General features: G+C 58.9%; 2 protein-coding genes across 3 annotated transcripts in view; both read left to right on the top strand.

Annotated features, from left to right (window-relative positions):
• Positions 1-12,483, top strand: part of AKT2 (AKT serine/threonine kinase 2) — a 48,797-nt gene extending 36,314 nt beyond the window's left edge. For both annotated transcript variants that reach the window (XM_029926295.1, XM_029926296.1), the window contains 10 exons: positions 3,221-3,374; positions 3,777-3,908; positions 5,544-5,609; positions 6,583-6,651; positions 7,432-7,554; positions 8,590-8,718; positions 8,922-9,136; positions 9,559-9,646; positions 9,749-9,851; positions 10,832-12,483. In XM_029926295.1, coding sequence (XP_029782155.1) covers positions 3,221-3,374; positions 3,777-3,908; positions 5,544-5,609; positions 6,583-6,651; positions 7,432-7,554; positions 8,590-8,718; positions 8,922-9,136; positions 9,559-9,646; positions 9,749-9,851; positions 10,832-10,911 — 1,159 coding nt within the window. In that variant the 3' untranslated portion in view covers positions 10,912-12,483. The remainder of the gene's footprint in view (positions 1-3,220; positions 3,375-3,776; positions 3,909-5,543; positions 5,610-6,582; positions 6,652-7,431; positions 7,555-8,589; positions 8,719-8,921; positions 9,137-9,558; positions 9,647-9,748; positions 9,852-10,831) is intronic.
• A 3,856-nt stretch (positions 12,484-16,339) lies between these two features.
• Positions 16,340-20,710, top strand: CNTD2 (cyclin N-terminal domain containing 2). Its single transcript, XM_029924291.1, has 8 exons — positions 16,340-16,394; positions 16,965-17,100; positions 17,202-17,387; positions 18,630-18,719; positions 18,799-18,954; positions 19,492-19,650; positions 19,748-19,899; positions 20,504-20,710. Exons 1-8 carry the CDS (start codon positions 16,354-16,356, stop codon positions 20,667-20,669), a joined length of 1,086 nt encoding a protein of 361 aa, XP_029780151.1. The 5' UTR covers positions 16,340-16,353; the 3' UTR covers positions 20,670-20,710.

Raw genomic sequence — 20,710 nt, 5'->3', positions numbered from 1 at the left:
AGTCGAATGCCCAACCAACTGAGCCATCCAGGGGCCCCTTTAACTTGCTTTTTTCATGTGACAGTCCCTCCCAGATCTCTGTACGCGAGATATAAATGTCTTTTTTTCTTTTTAATATGTTTAGTGTGTCCCTTAGGAGATGGATGATTTTTTTTCAACCCATGGTCTTACACCAGAAGTCAGCATTTAAAAATTTCTAAGAGGACAATTATGATCTGATAAAGCAGATCATGGGATGTGCCCCCCCCCCATTTCTTTGAAAAATAGAAATATTAATGTGGGGATAGGGATTTCATGGTAATTTGTTCCAGAAAGGTCACGGGTTAAAACAAGTTGAGAAATGGCAGCCTGAGACACTGGCTCAGAGAGGGAGGAAGCCAGTGCTCTCCTCTTTGTGTGCATTGGGCTTCCGTGTGCCCTGAGTCTGGGGGCCCTTGAACTTGGGCTGCCGTGCTCACTCATTCCCCGGATACCACCCGTGTGCCCACCCAGGGGCTGCGTTGTGCCGCGTACCAGCAGACGAGATCGCTGCCTTCACGGGACTGACGTGCATGGGCTCCGGGGTCCCCGGGCTCGGCCTGGGGGGGGCCAGCATGCCAGCCCTTGATGTCGGTGCTGGTAGTATCCACACCTCTGGCTTCCGAAGCGTGATCTCCTGTGAGCAAGGCCACTCTGAGACTCAGGGCTTCCAGGTGTGAACTGGTGCGTCTGGGCCTGGTGACTGCTTGGTTCAGCAAGCCACACAGCTAAGCCTGTCAGCTCTGGAAGGTCATGGGCCCTCTGTGATTCCAGCTACCAGGCTCGGAGCACCCACTGTGTTTTTCCTGAATTCCATTTTTTTTTTAACATCTATTTATTTTTGAGAGACAGAGACATATCATGAGCAGGGGAGGGGCAGAGAGAGAAGGACACACAGAATCTGAAGCAGGCTCTAGGCTCTGAGCCGTCAGCATAGAGCCTGATGCGGAACTTGAATGCACAAACTATGAGATCATGACCTGAGCCAAAGTTGGATGCTTAGCCGACTAAGCCACCCAGGTGCCCTTGAATTCTGGTTTTTAAATCTGTGCCTCTGTTTCCCTATCTGTAATGCAGGAGGAGGGATGAGTGGCCTGAGAGTGTTTGTAATTGGGGGACCGTGGAATCGGAGTCCTCCTTGCCCCTGACTCCCCGCTCCCCTCCCTGGAGGCAGCCAGGGCCCTGTGTCCACGCCCTTCTGAAGGTGGTCGTGCTGGTGTGCGGACACGTCTCTGCGTAAATCCCTCTTGTTTCTAACTCCAGGAGTGTCACAGTCCATGCTGGTTTTTGTTTTTTTTTTTTTAGGTTTATTTTGATTTCATTTGGCAGGAGGTGGGGCCGGAGAAAGGGAGGTAGAATCCCAAGCAGGCTCCGTGCTGTCAGCGCAGAGTCCGACAAGGGGCTCGAATTCATGGACTGTGAGATCATGACCTGAGCCAAAGTCAAGAGTCGGACACTCAGCCGACTGAGCCCCCAGGCACCCCTCCACGCCGTTCTGCACCTTCTTTTCTCCCTTAAGATGTCCCCGGTCATCCCAAGTCCACACATAGGTCTGCCGCCTCCTTCCTTGGAGCTGCAGGGCATCTCCTTACATAGATGCTCAGCTGCATTCTCCGCGGCTCCCAGTGGCAACACTGCTGCCACCCTCCATTCATCCAAGACACCGTCACCCGGAGACCCACCACTACTCTACACAGAGTACTGAGCGAAAGCAAGTGCCCACTTAAATCGAGATGGGCCACAGGCTGTAAGATGTGCCCGGAGCCCAGCAGCGTCAGAACCCGGGGAGGTCGGTGCCACAGGACTGATGGACGTGGTCGCTGTGGGCTGTCCTGACGTGAGCAAGCGGTGGCTGAGCGCAGCCCGCAGGGTGGTTCCGGCTCCTCAGGCCAGTTGCTCTCTGCATGACAGTGGCCTGGGCCCTCAGTGCCTCGGGAGTACAAGAACAGTTTCACATGCTGCCCAGGGTTGGGGGTGACTCTGGAAGATGTGGGGCTGACTGGCCCTTCTCACGGAGGCTTACCTAAAAAAATATTTTTTAGTTTACATATTTATTTTTGAGAGAGCGAGAGCGCACAGAGGAGGGGGAGGGGCAGAGAGAAGGAGAGACAGAACCCCAAGCAGGCTCCGCACCATCAGCGCAGAGCCCAGTGAGGGGCTCAGGCTCATGAACTCTGAGATCATGATCAAGCTCAGATCAAGAGTCGGATGCTTAAACGGCTGCGCCACCCAGGCACCCACGCCGAGGCTTATTTAAATTGCTGTGATTTGGGAGGTTGCCTGTTTGTGCTTCTTGAATTTTCTCATTCTTCGTGAACATTGTTTCTCTCCCTGTGCATGTGGCTGTTTTGCAGACATAAGCAAAATCCATAGGGGGTTCAACATATATCGGGTTGAACCGCCTGCAGTCGTGTGGTGGGTCAGAAATGGAAGGGGTACGGCAAGTGTATCTTTCTGCCTCCCGGTTTCTTTTTTGTGGTCTCTGGTCATTTTTACTTCTTTTCCCTAGATGTATTATTCCTTTTCTAGAGATAGAAAGTAGGTATCAAAAGAAAGTTATTTCTGAAGAAGTTCTAAATCGTGAGCGACAGAAATAGTTCTCAGGCCAAGCCCCCTTGTGCTGGGACCTGCTTCGCTGTCCGCCACCTTCCGTTCCGCGTCCCTGCCCCACCAGGAGCCGCTGGCCCTGAGCCCTCCCGGTGGACGGCCCCTCCCAGGATCTTGCCTTTTGAGTTCTTCAGCTCTCTCCAGCCAGTGAACTCTTCCTTTGACTCCTGGTTTGCTTTTTACAAAACATGGTGTTTGTCATTTGCTCTGGACGAGTCCCTGGATGGAGCATGGTCGGTCACTCCCTCATCCTGGGTTCAGGGTGGTGGCTCGTTTTCAGGGCGGCTGGGAAGAAGGGTGGTCTCCTGTCTTCCGTCATTTAATTGCTGCCTGACTTCAAACAGTGCTCAGGCCAGGCCACCCCTGGGACATAGACGGTCTCTGTCCTTATTCCACTCGCCCTCTCTTACCTTCCGCAGCCGGAGCATCTGTAAAATGGCATTCCTGTTCCATTGGCTCTCCCCAGCTCAGACAGATCTCATCGGAAAGTTCCAAGCCGTTTGATCATATGCTTCCACTAGAGGGGTGGGGGCTCGGTCCTTCCTTCCCTGGGGTTCCCTGGGACTCATGGCTCTTTGGATGTGTCCCCACACAGGGAGGAGTGGATGCGGGCCATTCAGATGGTCGCCAACAGCCTTAAGCAGCGGGGCCCAGGTGAGGACCCCATGGACTACAAGTGCGGCTCCCCCAGTGACTCTTCGGCGGCTGAGGAGATGGAAGTGGCAGTTAGCAAGGCTCGGGCCAAGGTGGTAAGTGCTGGGGGCAGGCGGCCAGGCTGTGAGCATCCCTCCTTCCCCAACACTGGTCCTTTCACCCCTGGTTTCCGCACACAGTGGGCAGCGGGGACTCGTCCTGACTGCCCTGTGGGATGGGGATGTATGCGTGCACGTGGGCTGAGGGGCAGCCACGTCACAGGAGGTCGTGAAGACCCGTCTACCCCCACTTCCGAACCTGCGGGGCCCCCTGCCTGGGAGAGCCAGGCTGAAGGCCACTTCAGAGCAAACTGTTGCTGCCCAGAGCCTCCTCCCCTGCTCATGCCAGAGCGTTTTGGCAACAGTGTCCTTCGATTTTTCCTTTCTCTGTGTTAAAACATCTTCCCGTGGGCCGTGGGCCAAGCACTGACTGCCCCACTCTCTCCCCCTCCTGGGCAGACCATGAATGACTTCGACTATCTCAAACTTCTGGGCAAGGGCACCTTTGGCAAAGTGATTCTGGTGCGGGAGAAAGCCAGCGGCCGCTACTACGCCATGAAGATCCTGCGGAAGGAAGTTATCATTGCCAAGGTGGGCACCCCCAGGGCTGCTGCTGGCTGGCCTCTGTGGTCAGGAGTGCGCCCTGGGCAGCATGCTCGCCTGTGCCCTCAGGGCACGTGGGGGACTGAGGTGGGCAGTGTGATCGGGCCTCCCCCTGCAGGCAGGTCTCTTGTGGCATAAAGGGCCCGTGGGGAGACCCTGAGCCCCGGGGCTCAGCTCACTAGGAGCCTGGGCCAGAATGGAATTCTCTTACTTTTTTTTTTTTTAATGTTTTTTATTTATTTTTGAGAGACAGAGACAGCGCAAGCAGGGGAGGGTCAGAGAGAGAGGGAGACACAGAACCGGAAGCAGGCTCCAGGCTCTGAGCTAGCTGTCAGCACAGAACCCAACACGGGGCTTGAACCCATGAACCGTGAAATCATGACCTGAGCCGAAGCCGGACGCTTAACTGACTGAGCCACCCAGGCATCCCTTTTTTCTCCTTCTTTAAATTAACTTTTAAAATGGAAAATTTCTGACATGCACAGCATTTTTAAAAGAGAAATCAATGCTGCGGACTCCCATGTTGCCAGCATCCAGCTTCTGTAGTTGTCCGCGTTTGGCCCTTTCTGTTTTTTTATCTCTGCCCTCCCCTTTGTCCTGGAGTATCTCAAAGGCACGTTCTAGATGGTCTGTGACTTCATCCATAGACGCTTAGGTGTGTCTCTTTACCAGATGAAGATCTTAAAGACCGTATATGACAAGGATCTCATCCAGGAAAGCTCACAGCTCCCAGTGTGACTGGTCCAAGGCGGCCTTCCTCCACCTCAGCACTGTTGGGATTTGGGGCCAGATCATTCTCTGCTGTGGGGCCGTCCTGTGACTGTAGGATGAGTCGCCACACCCTGGCCTTCACCCCTAAAGCTAGTACCACCCTGCCCACCCCCTGCCCCAAGTTGTGACAATCAGAAACGTCTTTAGACATTATTATCAAGTGTCCACTGGAGACAGACTTGCCGCCCCCACCCCCACCCCACCCCCGGGAAGAGCCAGTGTCGGGGAGCTGCAGGAAGGTCAGGAGTTCTAGCAGGTCGGTGACTGCTGTGTGCTCAGACATCAAACTTGAGTCCATGCTAGAGTGGCCGCGGGGGGCCTGTGAAGCCGGTGCTGGGGCCACCCCCAAGTGTCTGGGAGGGGCCTGAGAATCTACAGTTCCCAAAGTTCCTAGGCGACAGGCTGCTGCCACTGTGGGGACCACACGCTGCCACAGCATAGGGTCCTGATTAGCTCTGCTTCCCTTTGTCAGCAAGGACACTGATAGGTGGGGAGTCCCGCTGCCCATGGCATCACTGCAGGGGTCTTGTAATGCCTGCTTGGCCCTCCTTAGGGCTGTTAAAACTGGCCTGTGGGTTCAGCAGATGACAGTCTGTCACCTGCTTCGTAAAGTCCCCATCGACTTCGCACCTCATGGCTTGGAGAACGAACCACTGGGATCGGCCTTGTCTGGGGCCATTCTTCCATTGTGGCTCGCGGGTGGCTGATGGTAGCGTTCTCTCCCGCCGCCCTGGGCGCGTTGGCCAGGACTACAACTGCGTTTCACCAAAGCGTTGCTGCCCGCTCCCTCCGGTCGGGCCGGGGGCAGGTGCGGTGTTGCCCGCCAGCCCCTCACCCAGCCTCTGTCTGCAGGATGAAGTTGCCCACACGGTCACCGAGAGCCGGGTCCTCCAGAACACCAGGCACCCGTTCCTCACCGTGAGTGCTGCCTCCCTCTCAGGCAGGGCCTGGCCCCTCGGGCGCCATGTGGGAAAGGAGCCCCGCGGGCGCCACCATGAAGCACGGACTTCGTGTCAGCCGGGTGGCCAGGCCCAGGAGTTGTTGGGCTCCCCAGATGGCCTGACCAAACCCCGAGAGTGGCAGCTTCTTCACAGATGGTGGCTTCGCGGCAGCTGACTGATGACACACATTATGAGGTGGTTCCAGGAGGGCGTGGCCACTCTGCATGAGTTAGAGGGGTGTAGCCCAGCTGGTCGGAGTGGGAACGTTCTTTTTCGGTGCCTGGTTTTAAGTGTAATTCTAGAAGGAGATGTAGTCTTGTGCTGCCTGTCAGCCTAGTCTGAGGAGACAGACTCCTGTTTGGGCTATGGGCTCCGTCAAGGCTGGCAACCATCAGTAAATGGACCCCGGGTAGGATGGCTTATGGGATGGGTCATTTCTTTAGCTCAGCTGTTGCCCAGTGTCCTAGTCAACCATGGCACTGTTACTCTTTTTACGAGTAGTTAGATGTAGAAGACACAACAGTTAGACTTGTCATGCGCAGAGGGGTCACTCGGGGGTTCTCTGAGGAACTTTCCGTTGGGCTTCTGAGGCATAGTTTGAGAATGCTGTTTACCGGCACATCATCTGTCCATCCTGTCTTTGGGGTTCGCTCCCAAGCCACTGCCTGCGTCCAGCCTGCAAACCTACAGGCTGACTGTGGAGCAGGGTAAATGGCCCCGGTGGCTCGGCACTGAGTGTCTCCCTGGCCGCCCCTCTCGGAAGCTTCGTTGAAGGCTGAGGACAGCCTCCTTTGGCCCAGTAACCCTTTCCGTGCCCTCAGAGCCACCGTTCACTCATACACCCCAAAAGGTGAAGCTGACATTTGAGCCCCAGCTGCCGGGGTTGGGGACCAGAGAGCCTGCCTTCTTCCCACTCCCACCCCGGCCGCCTTCCTGCCTCCCCCCACCAGGCACTGAAGTATGCCTTCCAGACCCACGACCGCCTGTGCTTCGTGATGGAGTACGCCAACGGTGGGGAGGTGAGCAGCAGCGCCCGGGCAGGGTTCCCACGTGGCCTTCTCAGGTACCGCGGGCGGCAGAGGGCAGCTGTGGAGGGGGTGCAGGGGCCGGCTGGGTGCCCCCGGGTGCTTGAGGCAGGCGTCATCACCTCCGATTCGCAGGCCAGGAAACTGAGGCTTAGCGAGGTTAAGTGGCTTTGTCCAAGTGCACACAGCTAATGCGGCGGGGTGGGGGCAGGGTAGGTGACGCAGGCAGGCCCAGAGAACTTGATGGGGCTGCGGGGGCGGGGAGGGGTGGCTGACACCCTGCAAGGGGTTCTTAACGGCTGCCCCGAGGATGCGTGTGTGGGGTGGGGCCCGCCAGCGTTCCCCTGACTGGAAGAGTCTGCCACTTGCTGTCACCGGGTCCCTCCTCCCCACAGCCTGCTTTCTGCATGTAGGTGTCACTCACTGGCTCCTTGTTGTTGGCTTCATCTGTCTCCTTGGTCTCACAGCTTATTGTCACTTGCTCATGACTTGTGTTCCTCTGCTTTTGTGCTGTCCCCCACCATGTCCTCTCATGCTGTCCCCGCGTCCTCCCCTCTTGGCGTCTCCCGACTGTCCTTCCTGCCTCACTCAGCTCACTCATGCAGTTCTTCCCTGCTCCTCGTCTTGCACTTGGTTCTTCTCGCTGTCACTTGCAGGTGCATGGAGTACGCGTCACCGTGTCACTGGGCTGGGTGTTGGGGGCCTAGGGGCAGGCTCCCGGCTCCTGTTCCTCTGGGCCAGTGTCTGACCTCCTGCTCCTCCCTCCCCTGGCAGCTATTTTTCCACCTGTCCCGGGAGCGTGTCTTCACGGAGGAGCGGGCCCGCTTCTATGGCGCAGAGATCGTCTCTGCCCTTGAGTATTTGCACTCGCGGGACGTGGTGTACCGCGACATCAAGGTGAGTGTGTGGTCGCCTCCGGGCCTGTGGCACCTGCAGGGCTGACACGGGGAGGCTGGGCCTCGGCTGGCAGGCCCACACTTCACCCTCCAAGGAGGCTCTGACTAGGGGGCGAACTCGCCCTCCGTGCACGGAATGAGGAGGGGCCAGTGGGGGTCACGTTAGAACAAGCACCCAAGACCTAGTTTGGCTGAATCCAACCAAGCTGCATGGCCGTGGCCATGTGAGCCAGCCGTTCTGCTCCAGGTTTATGCCCAGCAGGAACTGAGCGCAGAGGCGCACGCTGCCGGCAGCACTGGTCACACCAGCCCCGAGCTGGCGGCACCCCAGGTGTCCACCGGGAGAAGGGCCAGCATGCGCTGCCATGCGCCCCTCCCGGGCTTGTGTTGAGGGGAAGCGAGTCTGTGTTGTTTAAACATATGGTGGCTACGTAGGTGGGGACGCTAAAGGAAAGCAAAGGAGTAAAGTTCTTCGTCAGCTGAGGATTGGTTAGTGACGGAGAGGGCTCGTGGAAGGTTCTAGGGGTCTTAGTAATGTTCTCCCTTGGCCTGGTCGAGGTTACACAGAAGCCCACTAAATTGCCCATTTGTGTTATTTTGGTTAGAAGTATAGTAAGAGGGGTGCCTGGCTGGCTCGGTCAGTAGGGTGTGTGACTCTTGACCTTGGGCTTGTGGGTTTAAGCCCTGTGGAGGGCATGGAGCCTACTTAGAAGAAATGGAGGAAGAAAGCCGGCATTGCTCACACGTAGAGCTGGGAAGCTGCCACCTACAGTGGGGGGCCGGTGGCCAGGGCCCAGCTCCCAACTCTCTCTGCCTGGCTTTTTCCCAGCTGCCCCTGTGGGCTGGCCTCTTTCTGAGCCGCAAGGGCTTGCCATTGTGCCAGGGTGTGCCCCGTGTCCGCCCTGGAGCCCCGGGCACGATGGCTACCACCCCGGGCCGTGGCTCCCCCCGGGAATGGCCAGGGCCTGCGGGGTTCAGGAGCAGTGGTGCGAAGCCCTGGGAGGCCATGTCCCTGAACTGTTGACTTTTCCTACAGCTGGAAAACCTCATGCTGGACAAAGATGGCCACATTAAGATCACGGACTTCGGATTGTGCAAAGAGGGCATCAGCGATGGGGCCACCATGAAAACCTTCTGTGGGACGCCTGAGTACCTGGCACCCGAGGTGCCTGGGCCAGGGGTCCCAGGGTGGGGGTGGGGGTGCGCAGCCAGAGGAGGAGGGGCCCTGGGATCCATGTGGTTGCCCTGCTCAGACCCCATGAGGGTCGGCTCCGATTCCTTAGGCAGCCCTCCGGAGCCACAGGCAGCGCTGCGTCCCTCCCCGGGTCCCTGTCAGCCCCGCGGCCGCTCACCGCCCTCCCCGCGCAGGTGCTGGAGGACAACGACTACGGCCGCGCGGTGGACTGGTGGGGGCTGGGCGTGGTCATGTACGAGATGATGTGCGGCCGCCTGCCCTTCTACAACCAGGACCACGAGCGCCTCTTCGAGCTCATCCTCATGGAGGAGATCCGCTTCCCGCGCACGCTCAGCCCCGAGGCCAAGGCCCTGCTTGCTGGGCTGCTTAAGAAGGACCCCAAGCAGAGGTGAGGGCTGGAGTCCGCCCTGCCCAGCCTGTTTCGCTGTCCTCCCTCCATCTCCTGTGGGGGGCCGAGTCCACAGGCGGGCACCTGGGGAGGACTCTCTTGGGGCCTGGCCTGGCCTTAGTGCCCTGCCCACACTGCCTCGTTCTTTGGGGATGCCAAGGGCCATGGCACCCTGAGCCTGGCTGAGGGTGGCCAAGCCCACCCGCTTGGCTCCTGTTCTGGACTCAGAGTCCTGGTTTGGGATACCTGGCTCTGATCTGGGGCCTGTGAGCCCTGCCTTGAGCCTCGGTTTCCTCCCGTGCGGTGTGGCCGTCTTGTGGCTGGGACAGAATCAGTAGAGGCTGTGCAGGGCCTGCATGGAAGGCCCGCCTCCCAGAAGCCACTGGCCCAGGAGGCGGGTGCTCACGGCCGTCTCTGCCCAGGCTCGGCGGGGGGCCCAGCGACGCCAGGGAGGTCATGGAGCACAGGTTCTTCCTCAGCGTCAACTGGCAGGACGTGGTACAGAAGAAGGTGAGCCCCACACCCACCTGCTCCTGCAGCGCCACTTGAGGGTGGTCTTGGTCAAGGCCTCCCGTCCCCAGCGTCCTGAGTCTGCGCTCCTTCCCTCCACAGCTCCTGCCACCCTTCAAACCTCAGGTCACCTCTGAGGTTGACACAAGGTACTTTGACGACGAGTTCACCGCGCAGTCCATCACCATCACACCTCCGGACCGCTGTGAGTGTCTGCAGCGCTCCCCCGCTGGGCCGGGCTGGGTGCGGCAGGGTGGGGTCTCTCCCGGGAAGGAAGCTCACACGCCCCCTCCCGTGTCCTGGCAGTTGGCCTGCAGTTGTCTCAGGGCTTTTTGCTGTTGGTCTGTGCACCTTTAGACCCAGTGAGGGTCGCCAGGAGCCACTAGCCACGGCACCTTCCAGAACTCAGCAGGGAGGGTCTGGGCAGGAGACGCAGGAAGTTGTCAGTGCTGAGTTGGCGCATTCATAATGGTCTTTACAAATTGTCCAGATCTTTGGGGCTGGATGGGGTTGCTGATTCGACAGTTAGGTTGAGTTCTTGGCATCACCCACCCAGTGCTGGGCTGTGCTGGGGACAGCAGTGACTGCGACAGGCCTGGGCCCTGCCCTGAGGGAGCTTCAGCCCAGAGTGGTCAGGTGGAGGCTGTAGAAGTCCAGGGACTGGGAAACCCAGAGGAAATGCCTGACCTGGCCTGTGAGTCAGCAGGGGGCTTCCTGGAGGAGGAGAGGTCCTGGCAGAAGGAATGGCACTCGGGAGTGAGAGCCCGGGACGGAGTGCTGCAGAGGCTGAGCAGAGGGGGTATGGGGCCAGAGTGAGAGGATCTTGCGGGCCACTGGGAGGAGGGGGGCTTGCTTCCTGGGGAGCTATGGAGAGCTTTTGTGCAGGAGAGGGACAGGGTCGCATCTGGGCTCTCCGAAGGCCCCTGGCTGTTCGTGGAGGCTGGACCGGGGGGTGTGGGGGAACAGCAACAGCCAGGGTGGGGCCAGGGGTCTAGGCTAGACCAGAGTGTGGCACTGGGGGTGGAGGTCTCACCGATGGCCCACCGGCTGGGGGTTCCCACCACCTGCACCGTTTCCTGAGGCCGGGCCCCCGTGGCTCCCTTGCCCACTCCTGGGGGTGCGGTCAGGGTGTGGGGCCATTTGCAGGCCCGTTCTCCCCGATCCACCTCCCACTGCCCCCCACAGATGACAGCCTGGGCTCCCTTGAACTGGACCAGCGGACCCACTTCCCCCAGTTCTCCTACTCGGCCAGCATCCGGGAGTGAGCAGAGCCGCCTGCCGCCACCACCGCCGGGGGACACGCACGGCTGCCATCGCCGCCCGGGGGCTTTTCTCTTGTTTTTAAACTTTTTACTTTTGCCTTTTTTGTTTGCATCCCCATGCCTCACCCACTCACCCCCATTTCCAGGTTTTTCTTCAGCCCTCCGCCAAACTCAGGCAGCGGCCCCAGCGGCCCCAGCGGCCCCACCTCCAGGATCCTGGCCTGTCCTCGCCTCTGTGCCCAGACCAGGCTTTGGGAGACTCTCCGCCGCTGCCCCAGGACCAGGCCTGTGGGCGGTTCGAGGGATTCCGGTTCTTAATCAACATGAGCCCCAGTGTGGGGCGAAGCGTGGGGCCGTGGGGCCTGCCTGAATGGCCAGATGCCTGCAGGCAGTCTGCCTCTGTCAGAGGCCGCCTTGTCGAGGGACACCTCGTGGGACACCTGGTGGGACACGACGCCCTGTGGACAGTGCCCCGGGGCTGCCTTCTGTGCCCTGCCGTGAGGCTCAGAGCGGCCTGGCTCGGGGAGCCCAGCCCCTCCTCCCAGAGGGGCAGAAAAGCAATAACGTCCAGGGACAGGCAGGGGCCTTCGGAAGGCGTGGGATGGGGGGCCAGGGCCCCCTCATGTGGACGGAGGCTGGGCACTGCCTCCTTGCCCCGCCTTCCCCAGCCTCAAGCTGCTCTCCTGACCCTGTGGATGAGGCAGGAAGAACATTGGGGGCCTGGCCCCCCCGACACCCAGTCCTGTGCCTTATCAGGGCTTCCTTCCAGCTGGCCTTAAGTCCCGCTGCGCCCCGGGCCCGGCCCCAGCCCTTTCCAAGGATGGGGGCTGGGATCACCCCCTTCTCTCCGCCTGGGGTGGAGGGGTGCCAACCCGGCTGTTACACATCTCGCACCGAGACAGTATTGGGCCCCGTGGACTGGGGTCGAAGAGGGGGTGGGGTGGGAGTCTCTGGTACGTACTGGGGCGGGGGCCTCTGAGAAGGGGAGGTTCCAGGGCCCCTCTCTGCCTCCCCCTCTCTGGGCCCCATGTTCTGCAGCCTTAAGGTGAACATGTGTCAGTGCTGTGGGCACGGGGGTGCGTGCCTCAGACTGTGTGTGTTTGTGGGTGTCCCTGTGCATCCGGGACGTGGATGCCCACGGGTGTGTGAGTGTGCATGCGTGTTGGGTATGTGTGCGTGAGGGCAAGTGTGTCCCAGCCTTGAGTGTGTGGTGTGTGTGGGCTTGGGCCCTGTCCCCGGGCCTGAGCATTTCATCCCCTGCGGGAGGGGTGCTGGCCCAGCAGGAGGGCCATGGCTGGGGTCCGCTTGCTGCCCGGTCTCCCCCCGCCCCCAGCATCTCTCTTGGTGTGTGGAATTTAGTTGTGGTTTTGATCTCCCCGCCCCGCCTCCTGTACTAGGTAGTTCAGAGAGAGACATCCTAGGGTGGGGTGAGGGTTGGTTTGGGTGGGTGGGGGGCCCTCTTCCTTTCTATGTGCGTATGTCACTTATCTGACGATTCTCTGTCCTCCCCACTGGCCTTTCCCATTCCTCCCATTTGTACGGTACAAGCAATAAAGACACTCGTTTCAGACCGGGGCCCACCGCCCTGGGCCATTACTTGCCTGCGGAGCCCAGCACCCCCTGACCTGCCCCCGGGACCTGTGCCCTGGGGCAGGGCCTGGCCATCTGGAGCTGTGCTCCCCACGGCTGCAGGGTGAGGGCGTGCGGGCCTCCGTGTGGGCACCGCTGCGGGTGGGGGCCGCTGAGGACTTTGGGAAGCTGCCCCGGCCTGGGTGGTGGCGGTCCGGCCGGCAGAGGCCATTCCCGGTCTTCAGAAGCTGCCCAGGTGAAGAGGTGGGGTGGAGAGGATGGGTGGGTGGGGTGGTCGGCCGGCTCTGAGCCAGGAGGGCATTCGAGGCGCCCCTGAGCTCTGGGGGTGCGGGAGTGGACACCCTTCACTTGGCCCTTGAGTCCCAGGGCTGGGCCTCGCATGCAGGCCCCTTCTCCCCACTTCTGCCAAATCAGGGAGTCCTGAGGGCCCCTTATCCCACCCAGAATCCTCAGCGTGTGGCTGGGAATCGAGGTGGGCGCCTCTGGTTTGGTCACAGCCCTCCCGGCTCTGGGACCCTCTGACAGCCTGTCCCCTTTATCCTGCGGTTCCTGAGCTTGAGGCGCTCTTCCCGTGCCTGGGGACCAGGGCTCTCCTGGCACAGGTGAATTTGGTGTCTGATTTTGCCAGAAGTTGTTGGGGCTGTTTCGAATACGCGGAGTCCTTGAGATCTTGAGGGAGGGTAGCAGAGAGAAGTCAGGGCCGGTGTAGACTCCAGGAAGGCGTGGCTGTCTGCATTCAGACTTTATTTAATTGGAAAAGTGTGTCCTGGTGGTCATAAGACCAGAGCGGAGAAGCTTCTAAAGAAAAGCCGACAACTTTTCCCTCCAGTCGAGGCCCCGAGGCGGCTGGTGCTGGTTCCTTCTCTGGTCCTCTCCTCGCCCCTCCCCCCCCCCAGAAAGAAATCCTTAGCCTACCTCAGTCCTCTAGGCCACCTCGCAGCCCCAGTCCCTGGCTCAGGGCCCACAGGCTCGCGGATCACTTCCCTCAGGCGAACAGAGACCCCAGATGTCCTGGTGCTTTCTTCTGTAGAACTTTCCCCGAAAGGAGTTTCAGGTGGAAGAGGTTTCATAATAAAATTTTACCAATTGGAAAAAAAATCTGTCTTGTCATGTGTGTGTGTGTGAATGAGAGAGAGAGAGAGAGAGAATAACGTAAGCAAGACCGAAGCATGAGGAAGAAAAAGCGAAAACCCCTTCCCAGCACTCTCGTTGGCATCACAAAGGCCCTGGGCTACACCTGCCACGTCTTCCCGTCTTCCCGGTGTGCGTCCCGACACGGTATGTTCCCAGGGCGGGACGAGGGCCTCCCGGGCTCTGCGTCTTGGCACCCTGCTTCGTGCGGCCCCTCAGGCGGGTGTGCCTCAGCTGGTCCGGACCCCCCCCCCCCAACAGTTGACAGTTTATTCGGTCTCCAGATGTTTTGCTGCTGCCGACAGTGCTGGAATAGACCTTCATGATCCATCTTTCCAGCATTTTGTGGCCCATGTTCCAGGGTGGCTGTACTGTAATAGGTGTCTGATAGTTTTCCCCAAAATGTGGTGATTTACAGATTTTTAACTATGCTTTTTAAGTAACTGTAGGCTCATAGAAGAACACTTTCAGAAATAGTACTAAAATAATTCTAGGCCTGGAGCGCCTTGTAGGGCCCCAAAGGACCTGGTCAAACCGCAGCAAAGCAGGGGCGCCCGGGTGGCTCAGTCAGTGAAGCGTCTTGACTCTTGGTTTCGGCTCAGGTCATGATCTTGAAGTTTGTGAGTTCAAGCCCCAAATCTGGCTCTGCGCTGACAGCAAGGAGCCTGTTTGGGATTCTCTGTCTCCCTCTCTCTTTCTGCCCTTCTGCCACTCACGCTGTCTCTGTCTCAAATTAAAAAACAGCAGAGTCTTACTGATAGGGATATGTAAAGGCACACAGGAGCCAGTGGAAAGTGCTCCCACTGGGCCAAGTTGAAAGGACTTTGAGCAACAAAAGAATGAGCATAGCACCGGCTTCTACCCAGAGTACACAGCCAACATGTTTGCGTGGGGGTAAACGGTGCTGACGGACATGTCTGTACGGAATTCCAGGTCATGGTCATTTCCATAGACTTCCTGTAGGTGCTATGCCTTCGAGGAGGGGGCGCACACCCCCCACTCCTTAGGTGCAGGCTGCAAGTGACTTCCAAAGTGGATGGTATAGAAGGAGGGGGAGCAACTTCTCCGTGGAGAAACCTGACCAACACGGTGTCAGCCAGGTGACCAAGGTCAACATCAACAGCGCATCCCATGTTTGCAGGAAGTGCTCTTGATAGGCGATTAGGAAGTTGTCCCTATTGGTTCGTCGCCGTGACAAATGTACTACACTAAGGTGTTGAGGGAAATAGGTGTGAGGGGAATTCTTCTATCTTTGCAACCTCCCGTAAATCTGCTTGAAATTTTTATTTAGGGGGCGCCTGGGTGGCTCAGTTGGTTGAGCGTCGACTGCAGCTCAGGTCATGATCTCACAGTTGATGGGTTCAAGCCCCGCATCGGGCTCTGTGCTGACAGCTCAGAGCCTGGAGCCTGCTTCAGATTCTGTCTCCCTCTCTCCCTGCCCCTCCCCAGCTCGTGCTCTCCCTCCCTCTGTCAAAAATAAACATTCGAAAAATAGTACAGGGGCACCTGCGTGCCTCAGGTAAGTGTCCGGCTTTTGATCTCAGCTCAGGTCTTGATCTCAGTATCATGAGTTCAGACCCTGCATTGGGCTTCCACGTAGAACATGAAGCCTACTTAAAAAAAAAAAAAAAAAGTACAAAGAATTCTCGTCTACCCTTCACGGAGGTTCATGTGACATATTTATTCCCTCCTTCTCCCCCTTCCTATTTACATATCCGCCCTAAGACAAGAATGTTCTCTTACATGAGAACACACTCTTACACAGTTCCATTATCAAGGTCAGGAAGTTAATATTGAAACAACCCTCTTCTCTCAGATCTTTATCAAATTTGACTAATGGTCACACCAACATAAAAATTATCTGGCCATTGACTCCCATGTTGCACTCGCCAGGCAGTCATTTTACAGAATGTCCCCCACTGAGAGTTTCCTCATGGTCCTATTCAAGCTACCTTTGACACAGATTTTCAAAAATAAGGTGCCCTTCTCGGTGCAGCCTCTCAAAAGGCACGTGAGATTCTGTCCCAGGACTGGTGATGACTTTGGTCCCTTGCTTAAGGTAGGGTCTGTCACATCTCTCCACCGTAGGGTTACTACGATCCCTTTGTAATTAGTGTCTTGTGTAGAGATACTCTGAAAATGTTAGTACCTAGATTTTGTCCAAGCGTTCAGGTAAAGGGAACAAGTGCAAAGGCCCTGGGGCAGGCGGGTGCCTGGTGTGTTTGGGGACCGTGAAGAGGCCGGGGGTGCGCCAAAGGGAATGGAGGGCGGTGGGGAAGGAAATGAGGTTAGAGAGGTGACAGTGGGCTGAAGGCGGTCTTGTGGCCAATGTATGGAGTTTGGGTTTTATCCGAAGTCTGACAGGAAGCTGCTGGTTCAGCATCTCACAGTCCTCTCTCTGCTCACTGTTCCAGCCTTTCTGCCCTCCCGGTGCCTGAAAATAGCAATCTCTCTCCTGCCTCAGTGCCTTTGCACACAAAGTTTCCACCACTTGGAATATTCCGCCCCCCCCCCCCCTTTGCATTCCTGGCTCCTTGTCTTTCGGGTTTCACTCCAATATCACCTCCTCAGGCCCTTGCAAACCACCGTATGTAAATTATATCCAGCCTGTTCACTTACTTACTCAGCCAGCAACTATTTCTTGAGGACGTGCCCGCGCCAAACCCTGTTCTGGGCACTGGGAATACGGCAATCAAAACAAAACCGAAGGCAAGCCTTGCGCTCATGGGGTTCACATCCCAGTCAGGAGAAAGTAAGATGAAGCAGTAAGTGCTCACGACAGAAGTGCAGAGTAGGGATAGGGAATTCTCAGGATGGCCTTTCACAGAGGAGGTGACATCCGAGGAAACACCTTAAATGAGGGATCTCTGAGGGAGGAGCATATCGGGCAAAGTAAACAGCCAGTGCGAAGGTGCTGGGGTAGGCACGTGCCTTCCGTGGGCGAGAATGAGCCAGGACGCCGGTGTGGCAGGGCACAGGAGTGGGGGTGGGGGTGGGAGATGAGCTCAAAGGTGCGGGGGATGGTGGGGAGGATACTAGAGGTCCTCATGGACTTTCAAATTGAGATGGGGGACACGTTGGAGTTCCGAACAGAAGCAAGGTGTGGTCAGACTTGGGTGTGCACGAGATCTCTTCCGGCTGAATGGGGGTAACAGACCACAGGGGCGGGGACCGGGGAGCAGCGAAGAGGTGGCCGCGCCAGTCCAGGTTGGCCACTTAGACGTTTGGGAACAATCCCTACTTCGCAGCTGAGGAAAGCGAGGCTGCGGAGGGGCTGTTTCTGATCATATAGTTAGTAGCAGGGAGAGGGTTTGACTCCAGCTGCCTGACCTTAGGCTTGGAGGGGCCATTCGCCATCGCCTCTGCACCTGCCCAGGGGAGGCATGCTCGGCGCGCATGCGCCCAGGCACGTTTAAAGCGCCCTCTGCCAAGTCCTCTGCTCCAGACCCGCCGCCAGTCTGGAAGATGCTGGTGAGATGCAACAGTCAGGGTCCTGCCGCCACCCCCCCCCCCCCCCCCAGGCTCGGGCCTGTTTCCTGGCGCTGGCCCCAGACCCCTCCTCTCTCTTGCAGAGTCCCGCTGCCTCGCCCGACGCCCCGGGCGTCCCCGACGGCATCCGAGAGGGCACGAGCGTGTCTCCAGGACGCCAGGAGCCGCCCCCGGGGCCGTGCGTGCCGCCGGGGCTGGCGGAGGCGCTGAGCGCGCTGGGGCTGGCGGGAGAGCGCGAGTACGCTGGCGACATCTTCGCCGAAGTCATGGTGAGCGCGCCCGGACGGCAGCAGAGGCGCATGGGCTAGAGGAGGCGCAGGCTGGCCCGCTCCACAGGCCTTCCGGCCCCTGTCTGCCTGCAGCTCCGCCTTTGCTGTTGCATAGCCCCTCCCGCTCGCCTCTCACATGTTTTCGCTTACAAGACACTTAGCGGTGTCTTAAATGCTTTTGAGCATATGCTCGGCCTTGGGGACGCTGCCATGAACAACCTAGTCTGCTCTCCTTGGGGACAACCAAGCAAATGTAGGCGGTCATTGCAGAAAGGCCACAGAGACCACAGTGCAGGCCCGGTAAATCCGCAGATAACGTGTGCAAGGCAGGCATGGTCCGGAGAAACACTGCAGGGATGAATTTATTTCAGAAATGTTTTGTGAGTGTCTCTCCCCAGCCAGGGACTCTTCTAGGAACTGAGATGCAGCTGTGATCCAGAGAGAACTCCCTGCCCTTTGTGGTGCCAGCAGCCTAGGGAGACAGACGAACACACACTCGGGTCTCTCCAGACTGAAAATACTAGGAGATGGAGCGCAGTGGGTGCGGGGAGAGTCTGTATAGGAAACGTCCCGGGAATCTGAGCTGAGGTTTGAAGGGCTGAGGAATCAACAATGCAAGGTGCTGGGGAAGGATCGTTCCAAGTGGAGGGAACAGTGCCCAGTGCAAAGGCCCTGGGGTGGGAATGAGCTTGGCATTGGGCTAGGGCTAGAGAAGGCTGGTGTAGCTGGAGTGTGGGTTGTGAGGGGAGATGGGTGACCAGGGAAGAGGTGGTGGTGTTGGCGCAGGGGGTGGTGGGTGAAGGGGGGAGCCTGGAAGCCTCAGAGTCAGAGAGCAGTTTTCTCCCGAGGGTCCTGGCAGCCGTGAAAGGGTTTTAAGTTGGGGAGTTCCTTGGCCAGTTTTGTATTTTAGACCCTTCTGAAGGAGGGGGGGGGGTCTGAGGATGGGTTGAGGGCTGGTGCCTAGTGGTCTGGAAACCCAGGGGTTGATGCTCAGGGGGACCCGTGGGCATATGGGGGCTACACACTGGAGAGGTGGATAGGGAGGCGTCCAGAACAAAGTCCAAGGCTCTAACGGGGACAGGGAATAGAGGCACATTTGGACAAGACTTTGGCGGTCATGCTCGGGGGCGGGCACTCACGCTCTCTCCAGTTGGGGCGAGGAGGCTGCCGCACTTCGGGCTGGAGCTCAGGCGAGAAGCCGAAGCACAGGTGTGGAGAGTGAGGCTAGCCTGCCGACCCCAGGTGTGCCGCGCGCTGCCCCGGAGGGCCCTGCCCCGCACCGTGACCCCGGAGATGCGCGCGCTGGTGGTGGACTGGCTGATCCAGGTGCACGTACGTATCCGGGCAGCGGCGGGGATGGCCAGCGTTGCGGCCTAGATCCCTGGTGGTCACTCGCGCCCCCCCCCCCCAGGAGTACCTGGGCCTGGCGGGGGACACGCTCTACCTGGCGGTGCACCTGCTCGATTCCTACCTGCGTGCTGGCAGAGTGCGCCTACACCGCCTGCAGCTGCTGGGCGTGGCCTGCCTGTTCGTGGCCTGCAAAATGGAAGAATGCGTGCTTCCCGAGGTACTTCCGGAGTGGGGCTTGGGAGGGTGAACCCTCTCTCACCTCGTCACAGATGAAACACCTCCTGTGTGCCGAGCTCGCGCTTTACTCACTCTTGGAGCCCCAGCATATCTGTAGGCGGTCAGGAAAGTGCCCCTTTACCGGAGGAGGAGACTGAGGCCCAGAGAAAGACATTTTGCTCCAAACAGGTGGGACTTGGACTCAGTCTTGAACAGTTATGGTCGTTGTGGTCCCTGAGTAGTTGGAGCCGGTGCCTTATCAGAGCTGCCTGGTGAAGTAGGGAGTGATATTTCCATTTTATAGACGAGGAAACGGAGTCCCAGAGCTTCAGCAATGTCCTTGTCACACTGTAAGACTCGAACCCAGGTCTTTCTCATTCTGAAGCCTGTGTTCTCCGTAGCTTCCAGTCATCAAATCAATGGCCCCACTTTACAGACTAGGAAGTCGACGTCCAGAAGGGAGACTGAAGCGCTACAGGGCAGGGGTCCAAGACTCTCCCACCTCTTCTCCCCCCTCCCCGCCCCCCAAAACCCGCAGTGTGCCTCCCTCTGCCTCTTGGGCGCCGGCTCCTTCTCGCGGGCGGAGCTTCTGCGCGCAGAGCGCCGCATCCTGAGCCGCTTGGATTTCCGGCTGCACCACCCGGGCCCGCTCCTTTGCCTCGGGCTCCTAGCCGCGCTGGCCGGGAGCAGCCCCCAGGTGCGCGGCGGGGAGAGGGGGCAGGGAAGGTCTCTCTCCCGGGGCGTGGCCTGTATGGGGGTAGGGGCGTGGCCTCACCTCCCGGGGGCTTTGGCAGGTGAAGCTCTTTGCCACCTACTTTCTGGAGCTGTCTCTGCTGGAGGCCGAGGCAGCGGGATGGGAGCCGGGTCGGCGCGCAGCTGCGGCGCTGAGCCTGGCGCACCGCTTGCTCGACGGGGCGGGCTCTGGCCTGGAGCCGGCGCTTTACAGGTATGGGTCCAGGGGAGGGCGTACGTGGCTACAAGGGACCTACTTTCCTGGTCACAGTCTTTATCACCTAAGAGAATGAGAGACCTTGGGGCAGGAGGGGGCGTGGTGCACCCAGACTTGATTTTTCTGGATGTGAGAGAAAATGATCGTCTGTCTCGTCTGAGGGTGTCCGAGAATGAGGGGTTTGTCCAGATTTGGGGTCCCTTAACTTTGCCCCAGGGTGGAAGATAGTATCTTCCGAGGCCAGGATGATGCTCTAACTAACGTCCCAAGTTTGAGAATGAGAGGTATGCTAACCTCGAGTCCCCTAGCTGCCCTTCTGGCCGCAGGTGGGGTGTCCAGAGGGGCGACCCTCACCCCCCCTCTAGTAACCATTTAACTGGATGCCAGGGTGAATCCTCTTTTCGCCCTGCCCGTCCCCCGCCTCTCCTCCCGGAGAGTTGGATGTCTGTCCACCTTCAGCCCCGCTCCTGTTCTCCACTGGCCTCGCCTTGCGGGGTCTTCGGCGCCCTCCAGTCCAACCTCCCGAGAGCCCCTGATTGGTCCGAGGACAGGCCGTCTTCGCTCCTGCCCCCGCCCCAGTTTCTCCGTCTCCCCGCCGCAGCCCCGCGGAACTGCGCCCGCTCGAGCCGTGCATGGCCCGCGCCGCGCTCCGAGGCCCCGCGCCCGGCCGCGCAGCCATCTTCCTCAAGTACGCGCGGCCCCAGCTCCAGGGCACCAGCCTCGCCGCCGCCCGCCTGCTCCGCCGCCCCCAGCCCGGGCCTCCCTGAGCCTGGACACCCCTCAAAAAAGACTCCCCGTGTTTTACCTT

Source organism: Suricata suricatta, chromosome 16 (assembly GCF_006229205.1).
Source record: "Suricata suricatta isolate VVHF042 chromosome 16, meerkat_22Aug2017_6uvM2_HiC, whole genome shotgun sequence".
Taxonomy (NCBI): Eukaryota; Metazoa; Chordata; class Mammalia; order Carnivora; family Herpestidae; genus Suricata; species Suricata suricatta.
The sequence above is the reverse complement of the archived record's forward strand: the minus strand, read 5'-3'. Positions and strand labels throughout refer to the sequence as shown.

Bases quoted from the DNA above. Each gene is read 5' to 3' on its own strand.
- CNTD2 (XM_029924291.1), top strand. From the start codon at position 16,354: ATGGGGTTCACATCCCAGTCAGGAGAAAGTAAGATGAAGCA. The intron at 17,101-17,201 runs GTGAGATGCAAC...TCTCTCTTGCAG, and splicing joins CGCCAGTCTGGAAGATGCTG to AGTCCCGCTGCCTCGCCCGA. The intron at 17,388-18,629 runs GTGAGCGCGCCC...TGCCGACCCCAG, and splicing joins ACATCTTCGCCGAAGTCATG to GTGTGCCGCGCGCTGCCCCG.